Below are 20,686 nucleotides of genomic sequence, written 5' to 3' on the forward strand. Positions count from 1 at the left end.
TGTATTTCAGTATAATCTGCTTCCTTGGCACTCACTTGCATTGTATCCTATGCATTCGAGAGCGTTATTCTGACAAGGGGTCCATGGCAAAAAAGGTTAAGAGAAGGTGTGACAGAGAACTCCATGAGGACGGTGACAGGGATTCCGCCAACTGCAGGGGCCTGAGTGCAGGTCTGCAAATTTTTTTCCAGTCCTGGAACCTTCTCTCCAAATGAACTCTTGTGTGTAACAGAAATACAGCAGAGCCGCTCTGCTGGTGTGCGGGGGCGGGCATGCATCTGGGTGGTCCTCCTCTGTCTCCCCATGCCAGGGGGACTGGAGGCACATGCAGAACCCTCTGGCCCCCGAGAGTGCATTTTTAAATCCCCCAGGCTATACAGTCAACGTAGTAATCCTGATCGCTGGCAATCCTGATCGCTGGCAGGCGCAGTCAGCCCGCCAGGCCCCCGAGGTTTGGGGGGGGTCAGTTCATTGATTCCCACAAGAGCCCCCAGAGTACAAGCGGTGATTACCCCCCATTGCACACAGTCACTCAGCGTTTACTGAGTAACTACTTCTTTTTAACGACCCCAAGCAATAAGACACTCTTCTGGCCAGTCAAGTTCCAGCAAAGACTAAGGATTCTCGCCCTCCTGGGGTTTACCCCAGGAGAAAATTGACAAACAGAAACATAGTTGAAATGTGAAGCCACATGGTGTGTCCGAAGTGCTCTGGGGAAAAATACAGCTGGAAAGGGGGACAGGGAGCCACGGTGTGAAGATAAAGTGCTCAGGGGAGGGCTCAGTGAGCACCCGGAGCAGGACGTGACGGGGTGAAGGTTCTGGCCCGCGGAGCCCCACCGGCAGGGCAGCAGGTGTGAGGCCGGTGGGCTGAGTGGCAGGCACTCGAGCAGGTGCAGGGAGGTGGGATGGAGCAACAGTCTTGCCCGGGGCCGCCTCGGCCGCTGCCAGAGCTTTGCCTTTTCCTGACCTGAGGCCAGGTCAGGGTGGGGGCCACGGCAGGGCGGGGGGCTCGATCCATCGGTTTGGCCGCCTGGGGAGGGGCGGGGGCCCGTTGGGGGTTAGCGGGTAACCTGGGCAGAGAATTGGGCTGGGGAGGCAAGGTTCCGCCCGCGGCGGTGGCACCCCGGCCTCTGCCTCGTCCGCGGCCCCTTCACGCCGGGTCGCCGCCGGCTTTCTCCCCGCAGGGCATGGCGCGGACCGCCGCGCGGCGCTGGACATCGTACACCCGGTGCGCGTGGACGCAGGGGGCTCCTTCCTGTCCTACGAGCTGTGGCCGCGCGCGCTGCGCAAGCGGGACGTGTCCGCGCGCCGCGCCGCGCCCGCCTTCTACGAGCTGCAGTATCGGGGGCGCGAGCTGCGCTTCAACCTGACCACGAACCCGCACCTGCTGGCGCCCAGCTTCGTGAGCGAGACTCGGCGGCGCGGCGGCCTGGGGCGCACGCACATCCGCGCCCGCGCGCCCGCCTGCCACCTGCTCGGCGAGGTGCAGGACCCCGAGCTGGAGGGCGGCCTGGCGGCCATCAGCGCCTGCGACGGGCTGGTGAGTGCGCACCCCCAACCCCCAGGTCGGGCCTGGACCTTGGCGGGTGTTGTCCCCCAGCTTGGCGGTCCTCCCTCCTCCAGCCTGACTGCGAGCCGGAAGCACCCGCTGGCCTCCTTAACACCGCCTGCTGCGGTGGGTCGGGGTGGGTCTCCCAAGCCCGCGTTTCCGACCCTTCCCCAGTGTGGAAGCTGCAGGGGCAGAGAGCCCCCTTTGAGAATCACTCACTGTGTAGACCGGGGAACTCTTCAAACTTCAAACAGCGCAGCCCTCCTTCCCCCGGAGCCTCTGTTATGACTCTTTTCCCCCTCGGATCCCTTTAGGGTGTTGTCCGGGTCAGACAGCCCCCGGCTGCCTTTCCTCTGGGGAGACGGGGCCCCAGCCGGCCCCTCCCCATGGAGGTGCTCCTGGCTAGGGCTGGGGGCCGCTGTTGGCTAGGGCTGGGGGCCGCTGTTGCCTCGCGCTGCCACTCTGGGCAGCACAGGGACCCCTTCTGCTCCTGGCTGGGTGACCGGGCCTGCCCTCTGAGGGAGGTGGGGGTGTGTGTGTGGGGGGGGACGTGTGTGCACTGTCAGCCATCCACCGTTCCCTCAGCTCCGAGGGCTCAGGGAAGCCGTGGGCTGGAGGACAGGGCCTAATGATGGATAGCCCGCAGCACAGCTGCAGGTCTCGGGGACCTCGGGGAGCCTGGGCCGGTCTTCCTTCTTCTCGTTAATCTCGTAGAAACTGCCCCAGCTGAGCCTGCGGTGCTGTTTCCGCTGGCGGGCGAGGAGACCGGCTTGGAGGGCACTGCCCACAGCCGCCCGGTTACTCACTCAAACCCAGTCTCCGGGGTGCGCTTTCTGGCCTTCGGGGCTCTCAGCCCTGCCCAGCCTGAGGGGGGCAGATTTGGGGCCAAGGAGGGAGCTGTAGAGGTGAGAAAATCCTTCTCCCTGCTGGAGGCCTGGGCTTCCTCTGGAGGTGGTGGGCTGCCCAGACACCTCCCAACACCCCCTTCCCCGGCCTCTCTGAATGCTGGCAGATGGGCACCCGGAGACACCCCCGCCTGCCTCCCTGCTCTGGCAGGCCCTGGGACCGGGGGCCAGGATGTCCTGGTGACAGTGGGCATCCCCGCGGCAGGGGCGTGGGCAGAGCTGCCGTGTGAGTGATTCACTGCCTTGGGGAGACGGGGATGCAGGCAGCTGGGCGAGGACACAATGGCTGGCAGCCGACAAGAGGGAGAGTGGTCTGGGGGCCTGGCCGCTGACTCAAGAGGGCCCTCTGGGCCTGTGTGGAAGATGCCATCTTAGATGTACCATCGCCCTGTTTCCTGCCCCTGACGGGTGAGGGGGGAGCATCCTCCTGAGACTTGCGGCTTCCGAGCTCTGCCTTGGACTAAGGGTTCAAGGCCCAGAGGGAGGAAAGTGTGTGCATTTGGGGTCAGTCAGGAGTGTTGGGAGCAGTGTGGCCTCAGCTGGCAGGACGGGCCTCGGGGACGGGTGGGCAGAGTGCCCAGTGCCAGCCCTCTCCTGTGACCCTGGCCCTTCTTTCCCAGAAAGGTGTGTTCCAGCTCTCCAACGAGGACTACTTCATTGAGCCCCTCGACGGCGTCCCGGCCCAGCCCGGCCACGCCCAGCCCCACGTGGTCTACAAGCGCCAGGCGCCGGAGAGGGAAACCGCGCCGGGCGACCCCGCAGCTGCAGGCACCTGTGGGGTACAAGGTATGCGCCTCTGCTGCCAGCTCTGGGGAAGGCCACGGGCCTGGAGGCCTGGAGCGCTTTTCTGGAAGGCTCCCTTGTCCACACGTCCATGCTCAGCTCCCCTGAACCAAAAGGATGCAGACAGGCCGGTGGACATCACCGTAGCCTCCGCCTTCCGAAAGGCCCACGGGCCTGGGGCCTCTGCTGCCAGGCCTGCCCTTGCCCTGGGCTCCTCCCTCTCCGGTGCCTCCCCTCCTCGCTCACGGAAGCGCTGTTGGTTCCTCCCTGAGCCCAGCCCAGCAGTGCAGCCACCAGCCTCCCTCCTGTCCCCACTCCACCCAGCCCACCATAGCCAACCTCGGTTCCTGGGCAGCTCCTCTTTTGCCCAGCGGCCACATCACTGGCCAGTCCAGGTACGGAGCAGCCCAGCAAGCGCTGCTGGGCTGTGGGGACTGCTCGGCTGGCATGCTGGCCCCAGAGGCTACCTCAGCTCAGGGCCTCTGCTCAGCGGAACGGGTACCCAGACTCACCGTCTTCCCGGCTTCACCGATGTGCATCCTCCTCTCTGGGGCAGCCTGGGACAGGCGAGCAGGTCTCTAGTGGGGATGGCCTCCCGGTGGGTGTTGGGCCCAGGGGACCCTGTGCTGGGATCCACCCGGCCCCACGGACAGGGAGCGCCTGGGGGCCGGAGGGGAGATGGGGACCCATATCTATCCTACCATCGTGCCCCGAGGGCACCTTCTGAGGGTCTGCGGCTGATTCCTCTTTACTCCTCCGGGGAGCTCGGGGTCAGGGGTGGGAAGTGACCGGCACAGGGTCACACGGCACAGGCCCGTGCAGAGCCACAGTGGGAGTCCAGGCCGCTAGCTTTGGGCCCAGCGCCGTTCCTGCGGCCCTGGGGTGAGCTGCGGAGCGGAGGCCCTTGGGACGCACACCCTGGGCCAGCCGCTGACCCCCAGCCCCCGGGGCCCACAGCGTCGGTGGAGCTGGAGGCGCGGCGGGAGCGCTGGGAGCAGCGGCAGCAGGGCCGGCGGCGGCCGGGGCTGAGGCGGCTCCATCAGCGCTCGGTCAGCAGAGAGAAGTGGGTGGAGACCTTGGTGGTGGCCGACGCCAAAATGGTGGAGTACCACGGGCAGCCGCAAGTCGAGAGCTACGTGCTGACCATCATGAACATGGTGAGCCTGCGCGGTGCGCGGTGCGCGGTGCCGGAGCTACAGCACGGCCGGCAGGCTGCACCCCGGGTCTGGGCGGCAGGAGCGGCGCTCAGGCTCTGGCGTGCAGGCGGGCCGGGCTGGGTGCGGGGCGTCACCGGGAGAGAGCGGGGCCCACGCGGGGCCGTTGCGAGGGGCGGCTGCGCAGAGCAGGGGAGTGGCGACGGCGGTGGTTACAGCCGCTGTCCACGACGACCTGGGGAGCCCGTAGTCGTGTTGGTTCATTCAGGCTGGTCTCAGCAGACCTTCCCCCTTTGTGCCGTGATCCCTGGGCTCTGGGGACATGGAAGCACCTAGTCAGGGCGGCCCCTGCCTGTGACACCAGCATCTGTGAGCGACTGAAGGGTCTGTCCAGTGTTAGAGTCTGCCAGCTGCTGACCTCAGGCGACACCCGGCCTGCCTGAGCCTCAGTTTGCTCATCTGTGGCCTGGGCATGATGATGGGAGCTGGGGCTGTCCCTGCTGATCTGGGCTCCGCAGGCCGGTTGGGGAAAGTAGGCCGTGGGAGGGTGAGTGACCTGCTCAGGTCGCGCTGCACACGAGGCAGGGCAGACCTGGATGGGAGCGGAGGCGTCCTGTCCCCGCCCCGCCCGGTGCCCGGTGGCTGGAGCCCGTGATTCCTGGAACTGCAGGGTGCCAGCCACCCCCTCCCTGCGGCCTCCCTGTGACAGGAAAGATCGTGCCCCAGCCCTAGCAGGCCACCCAGGGGGCAGGCGCCACGTGGCCCCCTCTCCCCGGTGAGCACAGTGTGCGCTCCGCGTGCCGGGGCCACAGTCAGCTGCGTCCTCTACACCAGCCCCTTACCTTCCGCAGCCCCGAGACATCCAGTGTCTGGCCGCCACCTTCTAGAGGTGAGGCGGGGGTTCCAGGACAAGAGGGGCCTCTGGCCATGGTCTCTGCGCCCCCACGGCTCCAGCCTCACCAGCAAGCTCAGCTCTGGGCCAGTTCCGGCCTGACGTGGCCGTCCTCAGGCTCCCTGCTCCTCACGCGGTGAGAGCCGCTGCCTTCCGCCTGGCCCAGGAGACCTCAGAGCCCAGCCAAGCCTCCGTGCGGCCTCGTCTGCCCAGCACGGGGATGCCCTACAGGCCAGGGTTTGGGGGGACTGAGCCCCAGGGGGAGGACAAGCAAGGCCAGGTTCTAAGGCCACAGGGTCTTCATCCCGTCTTGGGGCTCAGCCCAACAGAGGCCCAGGAGCTGGGCTGGAGCCCCCGGCTGTTCATTTCCCCTCATCCCTCCTGGGTGTTCCCCATAGGCCAGGTGCTGGGCCCCCCAGGCTCCCCCGTGGTGTCCCTTGGGGGATGGGTCGGCCATTCGGCCTGGGACCTGGTCCCTTCCTGCCTCCCTGTCCAGGGGCACAGGACCCATGCCTTCACTTTAGGAACCCCGTCCTGGAGGAGGCTCTCATTCACGTACTTTGGACCATATCAGGCTTTCCTGAGCCGGCAAGTCTGGCATGGGTCAGGATAGAGTGGGGCTGCCTAGGAGCCTCACAGTGCTACATACCTGGGACGTGGGGGGGTGAGGACAGCCTCTGAGAAGGGCCGCGGCCTCGTGAGTACCTGCTCGTCCAGTGTCCCACGGTCACTGCCTTGCCTCAGGCTCACTCCCACTTTATGGGGGAGGGAACAAAGGTTCAGAGAGGTCTAGGGACGTGTTCACTGTCATATCTGATTACTGGCCGAGCCAGGGCTGGAGCTCAGATCTGTCTGCCTCCAAAGCCCCACTCTGTCCTCTGCCCAGGGACAGGCAGCTGTGAGGCTGTGGTGGCCAGAGCTTGCTAGAAGGATGGGGGAACAAAGTGGTCGAGATGGGGAGAGCTCACCCTTTTTGTCCCTCTGGAGGACACGCTCATTCATTGAATGCAGGATCCCACGCTTGGGAAACTGCTTCATTGTAACGTTTCTCAAAGAATGTTCCAGGGAGGACTTACTCCAAGAGATGATAATAAGTATTTTGTGAAAAAAGGTGGCACAGATGGAGAAGTTTGGCAATAGAGGTTAACAAAAACGAACACAGACTCGTTTGCTGCAGAACTTCTCAGAGCCTTCAGAGCTAAAGTGCACTGAGAATCTCTAAAACCAGACAGATGGCATTTCCCAAAGCTAAGAAGTAAGAGCAGGGGCTCTGGATCAAACCTGGTTGTGATCCCAGATTTTTTTTAAGATTTTATTTATTTATTTGACAAAAAGAGATCACAAGCAGGCAGAGAGGCAGGGGTGGGGGGGGGAAGCAGGCTTCCTGCTGAGCAGAGAGCCCGATGCAGGGCTCGATCCCAGGACTCAATCCCAGGACTCTGGGACCATGAGCCAAGCCGAAGGCAGAGGCTTTAACCCACTGAGCCACCCAGGCGCCCCAACATTCAGCAGATATTTCTTGAGTGCTCATCGTGGGTCAGGCCCTGGATGGGTCGCTGGGATGTCAGAGGGGGCCCACGCAGACATGGCCTGCGTGGGGCTCGGGTCTGGCTGGGGAGCGTGATGTTAGTGAAACTGTCATCCTGAGGAACATGCAGGTCAGCAGAGGGGCTGCTAGGAAGGATGAGTTCACGAGGCTTTGGGAGCATCAGGTGGAAGGAAGGCTCCTGGCAGATGTGCTGGAGGGTGAGAGCTGGAGAGGAGATGAGAGGACGGGTGTTCCAGGTGAGGGCACAGCATGTGTAAATGCCCTGTGGTCGGGACACTCACGGGATTCTGAGAGTGAGCCAGATTGGTCGGAACCAGGCAGTGGGGACAAGAGAGGTGGTGAGCGAGTAGGTCAGGACTGGGACTTGGTCCTCGCCCAGTGGACGGGAAGCCCCGCTTACTGCTTTAAGCAAGGGCACGATGTGGTTGGGCTTGAGTTTTGGTGGCAGGGGGCTGCGAGGCTGTAGGTAGGCAGGGTGCGTGGGGACACTGCTGAGAGGCCTCCACAGCCAGCCAGGCAGGAGGTGCTGGCCCCTCGGCCTGGGCAGTGGCCTTGAGGGTGGATGCAGGGCAGCTAGAGGGGGCAGAAGGGGTTGCCTTTGGGGGGCGTGGTACATAGGGCTCCCAGGCTTGCAGACCGCGTGCCAAGGTGCACATGTGGTGCTGCTTGTCCAACCCGTCCCTAACCTTGGGCTCTCAAAGTGCAACTTGTCCCCGTTATCAGGGCCTACAGCACCCTTCTGAAGCGTGTGTTTTGTCCATTCCTGTCTGAATGTTATGTCTCCGGATGGACTTACTAGAAGCCCCCCATAACCACCTGTCCTGCCACCTCCGCCACCAGGAACCTGACACCCGCCCGGTCCTGGCCCAGCCCCTTCCTTGTGCTGAGGGAGCCTCACAGAGAAGCAAGCTTTCCCTGGCCCTTTCCCTGCACCTGCCGTCTTTGGGGTGGCCTTCTCTCCCAGGACCGAGTGGGGAACTCCGTGTAGCCACGGGGCCTCAGACACATGTGCACACCTGCCCCGCGGGATGGCAGGCCAGTGGGGAGACTCCGGGGGCTGTGCCCGCCCCACCCCTAATGTCAGCTCTGCCCAGGTCTCCTGTCTCATGGGAGGGCTCAGTCCTGGGATGCTGGTCTGGTGTCCCCCAGGGCAGGAGGAGGCAGCCGAGCTGTCCCAGCCCAAGAGAGCAGGCAAGCCAGGACCCTGGGATGCGCCGAGAAGCCCATATTTGAGCTGTGAGGCAGGGAAGCCGATCCCATGACGGTGCTCAGGGCCGGCCTGGGCCTGGGAGGGGGTTACACGTGGACTCTGCTGGTTCTCAGTTGGGGACATGCGGAGACACGGTGTGCTGCGTGTGCGGCTTGTGTGTGGGTGGGGCTGTGCACAGCTCGGGGTGGGTCGGTGGTTGCTGTCTACACCTTCCATCCAGGGTGCCAGCCCAACCCCATCTCTTGGGCAGGTGGCCGGCCTGTTCCGTGACCCCAGCATCGGGAACCCCATCCACATCACCCTCGTGCGCCTGGTCCTGCTGGAGGATGAGGAGGTGAGAGGTCGCGGGCCGTGGGCTGTCCCGTCCCCTGAGCCGCCCTATGCGGAAGGGCACCGGGAGCCAGCTTAGCCTGGGCAGGGCCCCCTTCACCCCCCAGTCCCTGGCCGGCCCCCGGGATGTGCTTGCGGGAGGGGTGGTCAGACTGGAGCTGGGACAGTCCACAGGCCGGGCTGTTGTGTCCCCCCACCCTCTATCCTGCGTCCCCACCGGGGAGCATGGGGCCTGGCCCTCCAGGCTCGGGGAGGCACCAGTGGCCGCTCTCTGTGCCCCTAGGAAGACCTGAAGGTCACACACCACGCAGACAACACCCTGAGGAGCTTCTGCCGGTGGCAGAAGAGCATCAACATGAAGGGGGACGCGCACCCACTGCACCACGACACGGCCATCCTGCTGACCAGGTGCCAGGGGGCGGGGGCTGCTCCGGAGCCTCGGAGGGCGGCTGGAGAAGGATTCCGTCACTGTTCGGCGAGATCTTTCTATACTGAGAAGATGTGGGACACCCTACACCGGCACCCCTTCCCTGGGGCTCGCGTCTGCGCCCCTGCCCCTTCCCCGGTGCTCCCAGCGCAAGCCCACGACCAGGGCATGGACCCTAGTTCTGTCCACAGACCCGTTCACATGTCCCCAGCCAGTCATCACGTGCACGTGTGCTTTACGCACTTTGATCACACGTGTGAGTTCCTGTGTCCATCCCTGCGGTCTGCAGACAGGGTGGTTCTGTTGGAAGGAGCCCCCTGCCCCACCTTGGACAAATGCAAAGGGGTCGGAGGTGCTCGTCCGGGGTCTCCCTCTGCTGGGTCCCAGCAGTGCCTTGGCACCCTCCCAGGGATAGGAACCCAAATCCTGCTGGGCTGCTCCCCAGGCGCCAACAGGTGTCCCGTGTGCCTGAGGGCCGTGCCCCGGGCGTGGCTGCGGTGCTAGTGGGCTGTCTGGGCGGGAGGGGACAGCCGCCCTCCTTGCTCGCTCACTCGCTCTAGGCTCAGGTGGGCCTGGTGCAGGGCCAGGTCAGCCTGAGGGCGGCTTCTCTCTGCACCCGCAGGAAGGACCTGTGTGCAGCCATGAACCAGCCCTGTGAGACGCTGGGCCTGTCCCACGTGGCGGGCATGTGCCAGCCGCACCGCAGCTGTAGCATCAGTGAGGACACGGGGCTGCCGCTGGCCTTCACCGTGGCCCATGAGCTCGGACACAGGTACTCCGCCTGCTTGGCCCACCCAGCTTCCCCTCCCTGCCCCTGGGGCACCGGGTCCCAGCTAGGGGGCCCTGCCCTGGCCTGGCCATGCACCGTCCCTGCCCCGTCCCCACAGCCAGGCTGCTTTCCTGTCCGGTGGGGAGAGGCCCACCCAGGTACCCCGGGGACCAGCTCAGGAAGAGTCCTGTGTGAGGTGGGGTTGACCTGGCCAGGACGTCAGCCCGGGTCTGGGGGGTCCCTCCGCCGTGCCCCCGTGCTCACATTCTGACTCTCGGTCCCACTACATGTGTATTCCTGGTTGCCCTGTGACCCCGGGCAAGTGCTCGGCCCTCTCTGGGCCTTTGTGCGCGCCCTGCAGGTTGAGCGGGTCGGATCCGGCGATGCTCACGGTTCCGGCCAGCTGGCCTGTCCACATGCGGCTCTAGGGTTAAGGGTGGTCCACGCGCTCAGCCGGCCGTGCGAGGGGGTCCGGCTGTTCCATGGGGCCGCGCCTCAGGCCGCTGCTCCGATGACGGTGGCCCACAGCCAGGTCTGCCACTCAGAGGTTTGGGGCTTCATGGTTTACCTGCTCAGGCTCCTCGAGGGGCAGCGTGCAGGGTCTCGAAGATGCCCTTGGTGCTAGAAAGAGCACGGTGCCCTGGACCTGCCGTTCCCTGGCTGCGTTCCCTTGGCCGGGCCCCAAGCCTCTTTGAGCCCCCCCAGGCCGCTCTGAGGGCTGAGCAAGATGGGGTCTCTGCCAGGGCATAGCACGGCACCCGGCACGTCCTAAGTGCCAAGCCAACATAATCTTTCTTGGCTCTGTCTCAAGGATGGCGTCCTGAGAACCCTTCTGTGGTAGGGCAGCTCAGACGCCCCTCCTTCGGCGCACAGCCGCAGGCCAAGGACGAGGTCCGGGGGTGCTGGGCGCCAGGGAGCAGGGGCTGCCCTCCCGGCCGTGCCCTCCACCGGCCGGTCCCCGCAGGTGCTGTCAGGCTTAGGCAGGTAGCCCTGGAGGAAGGCTCAGGGAGCTTAGCTGTCGCACCCCCATCGTAGGTCAGGGAGGCGGAGGCTCCCAGAGGGGTTGACCTTCCAGAGGCCGCACAGCAGTCTGATGGGTTCGCCCCGTGCAGGCGGGCGGGAAGGGGCAGGAGGCATCGGGAAGGGTCGGGCAGGTGCTCTTCCATGGCTCACCTGTCCCGCGGCCTCTGCTCTCACACAGCTTTGGCATTCAGCATGATGGAAACGGCAATGACTGCGAGCCTGTTGGGAAACGGCCTTTCATCATGTCTCCACAGCTCCTGTACGACACCGTCCCCCTCACCTGGTCCCACTGCAGCCGCGAGTACATCACCAGATTCCTGGAGTAAGCCCCGCTAGGGGTGGGAGGGGGGCGGCCCGGGCGGGGTTCCGGTGCCAGATGGAGGGTGGCACGGAAAGGCAGCCAGTGGAGCTGGGGGCCAGCAGGTGGAGCTGGGGGCAGGTCTCCCCCTCCCCCTGGGCTGGAAGGAGAGGCCATCTGAACTGGGTCTGACAGGAACAGCTGACACACATGTAGAAGGGAGAGCAGTGGTGTTTGCATGGGGTAGGGGGGGCTGAGATACAAGGGACCTGAGGGCTGTCGGGAAGGCAGGGGGCGAGTACGGACTTGGGGACCATGGGTCCAGGATGGGGATGTGATCCTTGGGTTTGGGATGGGAAGGAAACCAGACAGGGTATAGGCCTGGCCACGTGACCAATGGCGTCCAGGGAAAAGTGCTGTTTAAAGTGCCGAAACTTAAAGTTTTTCCTTTCTTTCATGTCCTCTAAATTTTGTTTATTTGCTATTTAATGTTCTAAACAAAGAAAAACTTAAAAATTTAAATTATTAGCACACATCTTACTGTTGACCTTTATTTTGTGTAGCACTAGCTGTAAGTGCAAGCGTAAGAGCCTCGACCTCCTATGTGAGTCACCGAAATGCCACAGTGTGCGTAACCCGGCAGTATTGTTCTGCTTCCTAATATGTGTGCGTTCTGCCCACACTCCCTGCCTTCGGCTTGCTAGCCAGTAAGCAAAGTCTGAAGGGAGAAGGGTCTAGGGGCTGCCCCTGTTCCCTTCTGCCTCCTCGCTTCCAGTGCGCACTTGGCTGAGACGGGGAAGTAGGACCAGTAACAAAGGACAGCACAGCTTCTGGTGGTCCATGTTTCTTGACACATCACTGCCTTCTTTCTGCATTTGGAGCAAGTTCTGGTTCCCGGGGACAGTGTGGCCTCTGTCCCCTGTTCCAGTGTAGACCGGGTGCTTTCTGGGCCTGTCCTAACATTGTCCTGTGGGGTCATCCTGCTACCGACTTTAGAGGGGATGCTTCTTTGTTCTGCTGGAGCACATCGCCAAGTAGCTTTCTGAGAAAAGGCGCACGGAGGTGAGGGGTTTGCTTGTTTGAAGGAGTTCCTTCTCTCCTCACCCCTGATTGGTAGTTGGATTTGATATCAGCCTCGAGCAGGAAGTCATCCGCCCTCAGCCTTTCAAAGACTTTTTCCCATCATCCTCTGGCTCCTAACGTTGCTGCTGAGAAGGCTCTTTCCAGTCTTATTCTCAGGCCTCTGTTGTGACCTCCTAAAACATCTGGAAGCTTTTCTTTCTCTTTTTGTCTCTCTTACGATGATTGGAAGTTTTGCAGTTGTGCCTTGATCTGTTTTTTTTTTTTTTTGGAGGGTTCTTGCTAGATGCTTTTTTTTGTTTGTTTGTTTTAATTCCAGTGTGGTTGATGCGCAGCGTAATACTAATTTCAGGTGTACAATTCAGTGATTCGACACTTGCATCCACCACCGGGTGCTCATCACGACAAGTGCCCTCCTTAATCCCCATTACCTGTCTCCCCCCGTGACCCCCATCTCCCCTCTGGTGACCAGCAGCGTTTCCTCTAGAGTTGAGTCTGTTTCTTGGTTTGCCTCCTTCTCTTTCTTTACCCTTTTTGTTCATCTGTTTTGTTTCTTAAATTCCACATGTGAGTGAAATCACATGTTGTTTTGTCTTTCTTTCATTCTGCTTAGCATAATATCCTCCAGTCCCATCCACGTCATTGCAAATGGCAAGATTTTGTTCTTGTTGATGGCTGTGTAATATTCCATTGTGCGTGTGCGTGCGTGTGTGTGTGTGTGTGTGTGTATGCACCACATCTTCTTTACCCATTCATCTGTCGAGCAGCTCTGGGGCTGCTCCCATATCTTGGCCATTGTAAGATAACGCTACAATAAACAGGGATGCACATATCCCTTCAAATTAGTATTTTTGTATCTTTGGTTAAATACTTCAGTGCAATTGCTGGGTCGTAGGGTAGCTCTATATTTAACTTTTTGAGGAACCTCCATCTGTTTTCCAGAGTGGCTGCCCCAGCTTGCATTCCCACCAACAGTGTAGGAGGGCTCCCCTTTCTCTGCATCCTTGCCAACTCCTGTTGTTTCCCGGCATGTTCATTTTAGCCATTCTGACTGGTGTGAGGTGGGACCTCACTGTGGCTGTAAATTGCATTTCCCTGAGGATGAGTGAGGCTGAGCATCTTTTCATGTGTCTGTTGGCCATCTGTGTGTCTTCTTTGGAGAAATATCTGTTTGTCTCCGGCCCATTTTTAGTTGGATTATTTGTTTTGCGTGTTGGGTTGTATCAGTTCTTTATATATCTTGGATACTAATCCTTTATTAGATATGTTGTTTGTAAATACCTTCTCCTGTTCCATAGGTTGCCTTTTAGTTTTGTTGATTGTTTCCTTCACTGTGCAGAAACTTTTTATCTTGATGTAGTCCGAAAAGTTTACTTTTGCTTTTGTTTCCCTTGCTGGAGACATAGCTAGAAAAAAGTTGCTGCGGCCAACGTCAGAGAAATTACTGCCTGTGCTCTCTTCTAGGATTTTTATCATTTCATGTCTCATGTTTAGGTCCTTAATCCATTTTCAGTTTATTTTCATGTATGGTGTAAGAAAGTGGTCTCGTTTCATTGTTCTGCATGTGGCTGTGCCGTGTTCCCAGCACCATTTGTTGAAGAGACTGTCTTTTTTTCATTGGATATTCTTTCCTGCTTTGTCAAAGATTAACACCATTTGACTGTGGGTTTGTTTCTAGGCTTTCTGTCCTGTTCTATTGATCTACGTGTCTCTTTTTTTATGCCAGGATCATAGTGTTTTGATTCCTACAGCTTTGTAGTATATCTTGAAGCCCGGAATTGGGATACCTCCAGCTTGGCTTTTCTTTTTTAAGCTTGCTTTGGCTATTTGAGGTCTTTTTTGGTTCCAACCAAATTGTTTGTTCTAATGCTGTGGAAAATGCTGTTGGGTGTTTTGATCAGGGTTGCATTAGATCTGTAGATTGCTTTGGGAAGTGTGGACATTGCAATAATTTTTGTTCTTCTAACCCATGAGCATGGAATGTTTTTCCATTTCTTTGTGTCGTCTTCAATATTTTGTAGTTCTCGCAGCACAGATCTTTTTCCTCTTCAGTTAAGTTCATTCCTAGGTACTTTATTATTTTTGGTGCAATTATGAATGGGATTTTTTTTCTTAGTTTCTCTTTTGCTGCTTCACTGTTAGTGTGGAGAGACGCAATCAATTTCTGTATGTTGAGTTTGTATCTTTGGATTTAGTTTTTTGGTTGAGTCTTGAGGGTTTTCTGTACATAGTATCATATTCTACTTCCTTACCAATTTGGATGGCGTTTATTTGTTTATTTATTTAGAATGACTGCTGTGGCTAGGACTTCCAGTACTATGTTTTGTAAACGTGGTGAGCGTGGACATTTTTGTCTTCTTCCTGATCTTAGAGGAAAAGCTCTCAGTGTTTTATCGTTGAGTGTGATGTTGGCTATGGATTTCTCATATGTGGCCTTTATCATGTTGAGGTTCATTCCCTCGCATCTGAATCTACGTTTGAGGGTTTTTATCATGAATGGATGTTGTACTTTGTCAGATGGGTTTTCTGTGTCTTTTGAAAGGACCACATGGTTTTTATCCTTTCTGTTACTCATGCATCACATTGATCGATGTGTGAACCTTGCAACCCCGGAATAAATCCCACTTGATCAGGGTGAGTGATTTTTTAAGTGTATTATTGGATCCAGATTGCTGGTGTTTTATTTACTTTATTTTATTTTATTTATTTTAAGATTTTTATTTTATTTATTGGACAGAGATCACAAGCAGGCAGAGAGGCAGGCAGAGAGCGGGAGAAGCAGACTCCCTGATGAGCAGAGAGCCCGATGCAAGGCTCCATCCCAGCACCCTGAGATCATGACCTGAGCTGAAGGCAGAGGCTTAACCCACTGAGCCCCCCAGGCGCCCTGGGATTGCTGGTATTTTATTGAGAATTTTTGCATCTATGTTCATCAGGGATCTTGGCCTGTAATTCTCTATTTTAGTGGGGTCTTTGTCTGGTTTTGGACAGGTAATGCTGGCCTCAAAATGAATTTGGAAGTTTCCTTTCTTTTCTGTTTTTTAGAATCATTTGAGAAGAACAGGTATTAACTCTTCTTTAAGCGTTGGCAGAATTCATCTGGGAAGCCATCTGGTCCTGGACCGTGGTTTGTCGGGAGTTTTTTGTTTTTTGTTTTTTAAAGATTTTATTTACTTATTAGTCAGAGAGAGAGAGCGAGCGAGCACAGGCAGACAGAGTGGCAGGCAGAGGCAGAGGGCGAAGCAGGCTCCCCGCCGAGCAAGGAGCCCGATGCGGGACTTGATCCCAGGATGCTGGGATCATGACCTGAGCCGAAGGCAGCCGCCCAACCAACTGAGCCACCAGGCGCCCCTGTCGGGAGTTTTTGATGACTTATTCACTTTCATTGCTGGGATTGGTCTGTTTAAATTTTCTGTTTCTTTCTCATTTCTTTTTGGGAAGTTTTACATTTCCAGGAATTTATCTGTCTCTTCCATGTTGTTCAGTGTGTCGAATCATAGTTTTTCTGAATTACAGCCCTTTGTATTTCTGTGCTGCCTGTCGCTACTTCTCATCTTTCGTCTCTGGTTTTGAGTCCTCTCTCTCCTTTCTCTCCTGTCTCCTCTCTCTGTCTCTTTCTCTTTGTTTTGATGAGTCCAGCTAAATATTTACCAATTTTGTTGATCTTTTCAGAGAACCAGCTCCTGGTTCCATTGATCTGTTCTGTTGTTAGTTTCTATCTCATTTATTTCCGCTCCGATCACTGTTCTTTCTTTCTTCCTTCCTTCCTGCTGGTTTGGGGTCTTGTTTGTTCTTCTTTTCCTGGCTCCCTCACAGGTAAGGTGGTTGGGTCATCTCCGTGAGACTTTTCTTGCTTCTTTAGACCTGGTGGATGCTTTTTCCCTAAAACTCCTGTCTTTTCTGAAAATGTTCCTGTGTTATTTGATCATTTGTATTTTCCCCTTTTGGAACCGTCAACGTTCAGCTGTTCTCACATTCTTTACATTTTTTCTACTGGTTTTCCTCTCTGTTTTCTGGAGGACATCCTATGTTCACCCTCTGTTAAGTTTTCTCCACTATACTTTGAACTTGTACTTCCTTATTCGCTAAATCATATCGTTCTCGGCCAAGCGTCCGCAGTCGCGGCTGCCTCGCTTCTCTCTGAGGTCATTCCTTACGTGGGTTAAACTCTTCTCTTCCGTGGCCCGCAATATCTTTCTTTCCTTAATTTAGTTTTATTGATTTATTTAATAAATCTTGTTTTGTTTTATTTATTTATTTGAGTGAGAGAGGACACAGCGAGAGAGGGAGCACGCAGGGGGAGCGGGGGAGGGAGAAGCAGGCTCCCCGCCAAGCAGGGGGCCTGATGCGGGGCTCGATCCCAGGACGCTGGGATCATGACCTGAGCCGAAGGCAGATGCCGAATGACTGAGCCACCCAGGCACCCCCTTTCCTTAATTTTAAAAACCATTTCATGCTAAAGGGTTTAAGCCAGTTCAACTTCCTCTCGTGCCCAGGAGGCGGCCCTGGGATACCAGCTGGGAGGCCTCCAGGACCAGCAGGCTTCTGGAGTCAGTGCGGAGGGAGCGGCCGGGGTGGGGCTGTGTCTTCGGGAGGAGCACCCAGGGCCCTTTCTGGGGTGGTTCTGTTTCCCCAGAGATACTCTCCTCTTGTCCTGGGAGCTGTGAGTCTGGCCGTAGCATTCTGGCACCAGGTGGGGAAGGGCCTTGGCAGTTTTCTGTCCTTCCTGTGTGGACTCACACATGTCCCCTTCTCTGTAGGTCCGTCTGTAGGTGTCCCAGGGCCAGATCCCCGGGTCAGCCTCTTCAGAGAGTGACCCCGGCGCTCTGCAGGCAGGGAGGTGGCCATCACCTGGCCACAGGGGTGCGGGAGCGAAGGTGGGGTCTGATGTCTCCTGTCCCCAGCCCAGGCCTCCATGGCTCCCTGGGCCCTAAGCCTGAGCCCGTGTCGGGTTCTGCTCCTGGCTGGTCTTTCCAGCAGGCCTCGGCCTCCGACTCTCAACCACCCCCAGCTCTACCCTCACTCACTTCGGCTTTCCGGCGTCCAGAATTTCGCTGACATTTGTCCTGCGTCCTTGTCACCACCCCCTTGCCTTGTGTCCTTGTTTATTCTTTTGCTGTCATCCTGGGGGGGGGGGCGGGGCGTGGAGCTCCATCTGCCATGTTTTTCTAGAAGTCCCTCACTGTGGGTTTACGTGGGGACAAGAGCGTGTTCCCTGTGGGTGTGAGCAGGGACTCTGGCCTCTGTGGCGGAGGGATGGCTGCAGGGCGGCTGGGGTGATGGTTAGGGCCTGGACTCTGGCCTTGGCTCTTGCCCGTGTTGGCAGACATGTCCCATGGGGCTCCTGACCGGCCTGCCTCACGGCGGCTGCTAGTATCCAGCCTGTCGCCAACCCCATGGTTCCTGTTCCGTGCTGGTGCCTATCACCACGACTTCTAAGCAGCCCGATAAGACAGGTCTGAACCAGCGTGGTTAGCCCCGGCAAGGAGAGCAGGCCTGGAAAAAGTCCCAAGGGCGTGTCTCCTGTCCCACCTCCCCGTGCGAGGGGAGTCTCCCCCACAACACCCCCAGGGCCTTTTCCCAGCTGTCCCCACCCAGGGAGCCGCCCAGCACCCTGCCTGCAGGACACACACACACACACACACACAGGCACACACGGGGTCTCTGTGCTCTTTGCTGGAATGTGTGAGGGCCTTGGCTTGGGGCCTGGGGCGAGGGCGGGAAGATCAGGCCGGAGCCCGAGCCTGCTGGGGCCTTTGGGAGGTTGGTGGTGGTGGGGGGGGGCACCGAGAGGAGGGGCACTAAGAGGGGCCATGTGAGGGCAAAGGCGGGAGAGAGGCAGGCCTGTGTGGAGGTTGCTTTCCCGCCCCTCCACCCTGGAGGGCCAGGAAAAGGCCAAGGAAAGGGGGTCCCAGGAGGGAGGCGTGGTGCCAGCCCATCTTCCATCTCGCTGCTGGGGCTGGACCGGCTTCACCCAGTAGGGTCTGGACGGGTGAGAGCCACATGCACTCTGGGGCCAGGCAGCGTTCCCTGAGCCTGGGGGAGGCTCAGAGGCCCTTGCAGGCCGCCTGGCTTTCCCTAGCTGACCGGAGCTCCCCGGCCCCCCTGCAGACAGCTCTGGGCATGTGTTCGCGTGAGGGCCCTGGCCGGGAGCCGGCCGGAGGAAGGAAGGGCTGGCGGCCGCTGCCCCTGTGACTTTCCCGGGTAGATGGGGCTATTTATACCTCTGTAGCTCGGGCTCCCTCGGGCAGCCTTGGCCTCCGGAGATGAGGTCCCCCAGGGAGCGGGACGGGTGGCCCAAGGCTGCACGGCGGGGCGTGGAACGGGGGGTGCCGACTCCCCATCCGCACTTGGGCCTGAATATGGCCCTGATTTTGGTGGCGGGTCCCGCGTGGGTCCCCAGGGCTCCCGACCCCTCACACACGTAGGATGGCTACTCCAGCCGCCCGGCCCACAGGACATGACACATGGCAAGTTCCAGCCAGGAGACAAAGGCCAGACTGGGGCTGCTGCGGAGGTCTGTCGGACCCCGAGCTGGAGGAGCCCCCAGCCTGGCTCTGAGTCAGAGGGGTGGGCCGGCCCTCCTAGCCGAGTGTCTTGAATTGCAGGAAAGAAGGAGCCCCAGGGCCAGGCTGACCCTGCTCCCCACACCGCCAGCTGACACTTTGCCCCAAAGGCCAGGCCAGTGGTCAGAACTGGCCTTTCTCAGCTGGGGCGCCGCTGCCATGGTTTCGAACTTACACTGGGGTGAAGCATTTGAGGTCAGGCGTGTGGGTGGAGGGGAGGAGGCCTGCCCTGGGGCCGCCTGGCGAGTGGGTGTGTGTGGCCACTGGCAGCTTGGGCCAGCATCGGAGCCTGACCTCTAGGGCCTGGGGGTGACACAGGACGCTGTGCTTCGGGCCCTGCGTGTGTGTGGAGAGGGAACAGGTGTTTGAGGAGCGACCAAGAAGCTGGCCGGTGATCACTGGGGGGCAGAGGCCTGGGGCCCCTTGCTACTCATTTGCCAACACTCAGTCTGGTTTCTACCAGCATGGGTGGTCCAGGGGGTCTGGGGAGGGGTCGCCAGGGTCCTCCGCAGGGTCTAATCTCAGAGGCTGGGTTCTTGGCGGCTCCAGGTGGAGCTCGGGCCTCAGGAAACTCCACAGACACCCACACTGCCCTAGCCCCCACAGCTCCCCTCTGAAACTTGGAGGAACTCCGGGATCCCAGAGGTTCCCTGCCCCGGCTTCCCCGTATCTTTCACCGGCCCTGCTGTCCTGTGGTGTCTCCTCTGTGCCTGTCAGACCCCACCTGTCACCTCTGCCCTTCTGACCCTAACCAGGATCCTCTGCTTATCTGGTCCCCCACCTGCTACCAGGCACCCTAAGCACCCCAGACTGGAAAACTGGAGGGTTTCTGCTGACCCTCCCCTGCCTGGCTGGGGTGTCCTTGCTGCCTGGGCCAGCTAGCTACCCATCGCCCCCAACCTCAGCTCTCACCAGCCGCTGCTGCCCCGAGGGAGGTCCGGGTCACTTCTCTGACTCCTGCAGGACAGCAGTGAGCCCTGGGCTGGGTGCTCAACCTTAGGGGCATGGCTAGGGCAGCGGGATGGACACTGGCCCCCAGAGCCAACAGCTTTGCCCAAGGGGCCCAGGGAGAGACATGCTGGCAGAGGTGGGTCCGAGCCGGCCTGGGATGCCCTCTGCAGGGCCCTTCTGCCTCCATGCGCCCTGCCTGCTGGTGTGGGTCCCCTGCCGGGGAGGGCTGGAAGAGGGCAGACAGGGCTTTCCCTGGCCCCGTGGGCTGTCATCCCCCACAGAGACCCGAGACCTCAGCCCGGGGTGGGGCAGACAGGGGCGGCTGCTGTATCAGCTGCCAGCTGATGCTCTCCAGATCCCAGAGTGAGGGGGCCCCGGCCCCAGGCTGCGGGGTGGCGGCTACGGGAGCTCCGGGCAGGGCCAGGGGCCGCCTGGGCTGGAGAGTTTCTGCAGGAGGGCGTGCAGAGCAGGCAAGGGTAGCAGCTTGTGCAAATGTGTGACCCTGGGGAGTGGGGCTCGTTGTTCAGCGGCCAGAGGGCCTGGAGGTCAAGGGGAGGGAATGGGAGCATCTGAATGCTAGCTTGGGGATCAGAGGGTGGGCTGCAGTGAGCAAGGAGGGTTGGTGCTCTGTGCCCTCCCCTCCCCTCAGAGGCCTCCCCCGTGGGTCTCTCAGGCTTGCCCCCCTTGCCCTGTCCTGTGCCCTCTCTGCAGCCGAGGGTGGGGCCTGTGCTTGGACGACTCCCCCAGCAAGGATGTCATCGACTTCCCTTCCGTGCCACCCGGGGTCCTCTACGATGTGGGCCACCAGTGCCGCCTCCAGTACGGGGCTTACTCCACTTTCTGTGACGACATGGATGTGAGTGTGGGGTGCGCACAGGGTGGGGGGCTGCCTCCCCAGCCTGCAGTGTGCGCTGGTTTGGGTTCGTCCCCTTATGGGGTGCCTGGGAGACACCACCGGCTGTGGGATCCACTGCAGCTTGCGAGGCACAGACCCAGGTGCGATTTCTGGGTGGACCCTTTGCGGACTGTGGATTCGTGCAAGCCCCTCACCTCCCAGGGCTGTGTTATAAAGGGCAAAACAAAAGCTCTGCTGCGTGGCCCCAGGGAAGATCGCCTGAAGTGAAGGCCATCACCCTGTAAAAGAGTACCCAGGCTTGTGGGGGGGGGGTGTCTTTCTGGTGAGTGGGCGGGGCTGGAA

At 59.4% G+C, this 20,686-nt stretch overlaps 1 protein-coding gene across 1 annotated transcript in view; it reads left to right on the forward strand.

Moving 5' to 3' along the window:
- ADAMTS7 (ADAM metallopeptidase with thrombospondin type 1 motif 7) overlaps positions 1 to 20,686 on the forward strand; it is a 40,209-nt gene that overhangs the window by 5,913 nt on the left and 13,610 nt on the right. The window contains exons 2-9 of the mRNA XM_032836875.1: positions 1,187 to 1,542; positions 3,077 to 3,242; positions 4,197 to 4,396; positions 8,295 to 8,378; positions 8,658 to 8,782; positions 9,424 to 9,573; positions 10,772 to 10,915; positions 20,200 to 20,344. Coding sequence (XP_032692766.1) covers positions 1,187 to 1,542; positions 3,077 to 3,242; positions 4,197 to 4,396; positions 8,295 to 8,378; positions 8,658 to 8,782; positions 9,424 to 9,573; positions 10,772 to 10,915; positions 20,200 to 20,344 — 1,370 coding nt within the window. The remainder of the gene's footprint in view (positions 1 to 1,186; positions 1,543 to 3,076; positions 3,243 to 4,196; positions 4,397 to 8,294; positions 8,379 to 8,657; positions 8,783 to 9,423; positions 9,574 to 10,771; positions 10,916 to 20,199; positions 20,345 to 20,686) is intronic.

The sequence above is a fragment of the Lontra canadensis genome, unplaced genomic scaffold (genome assembly GCF_010015895.1).
Source record: "Lontra canadensis isolate GAN:19392208 unplaced genomic scaffold, GSC_riverotter_1.0 scaffold94, whole genome shotgun sequence".
Taxonomy (NCBI): Eukaryota; Metazoa; Chordata; class Mammalia; order Carnivora; family Mustelidae; genus Lontra; species Lontra canadensis.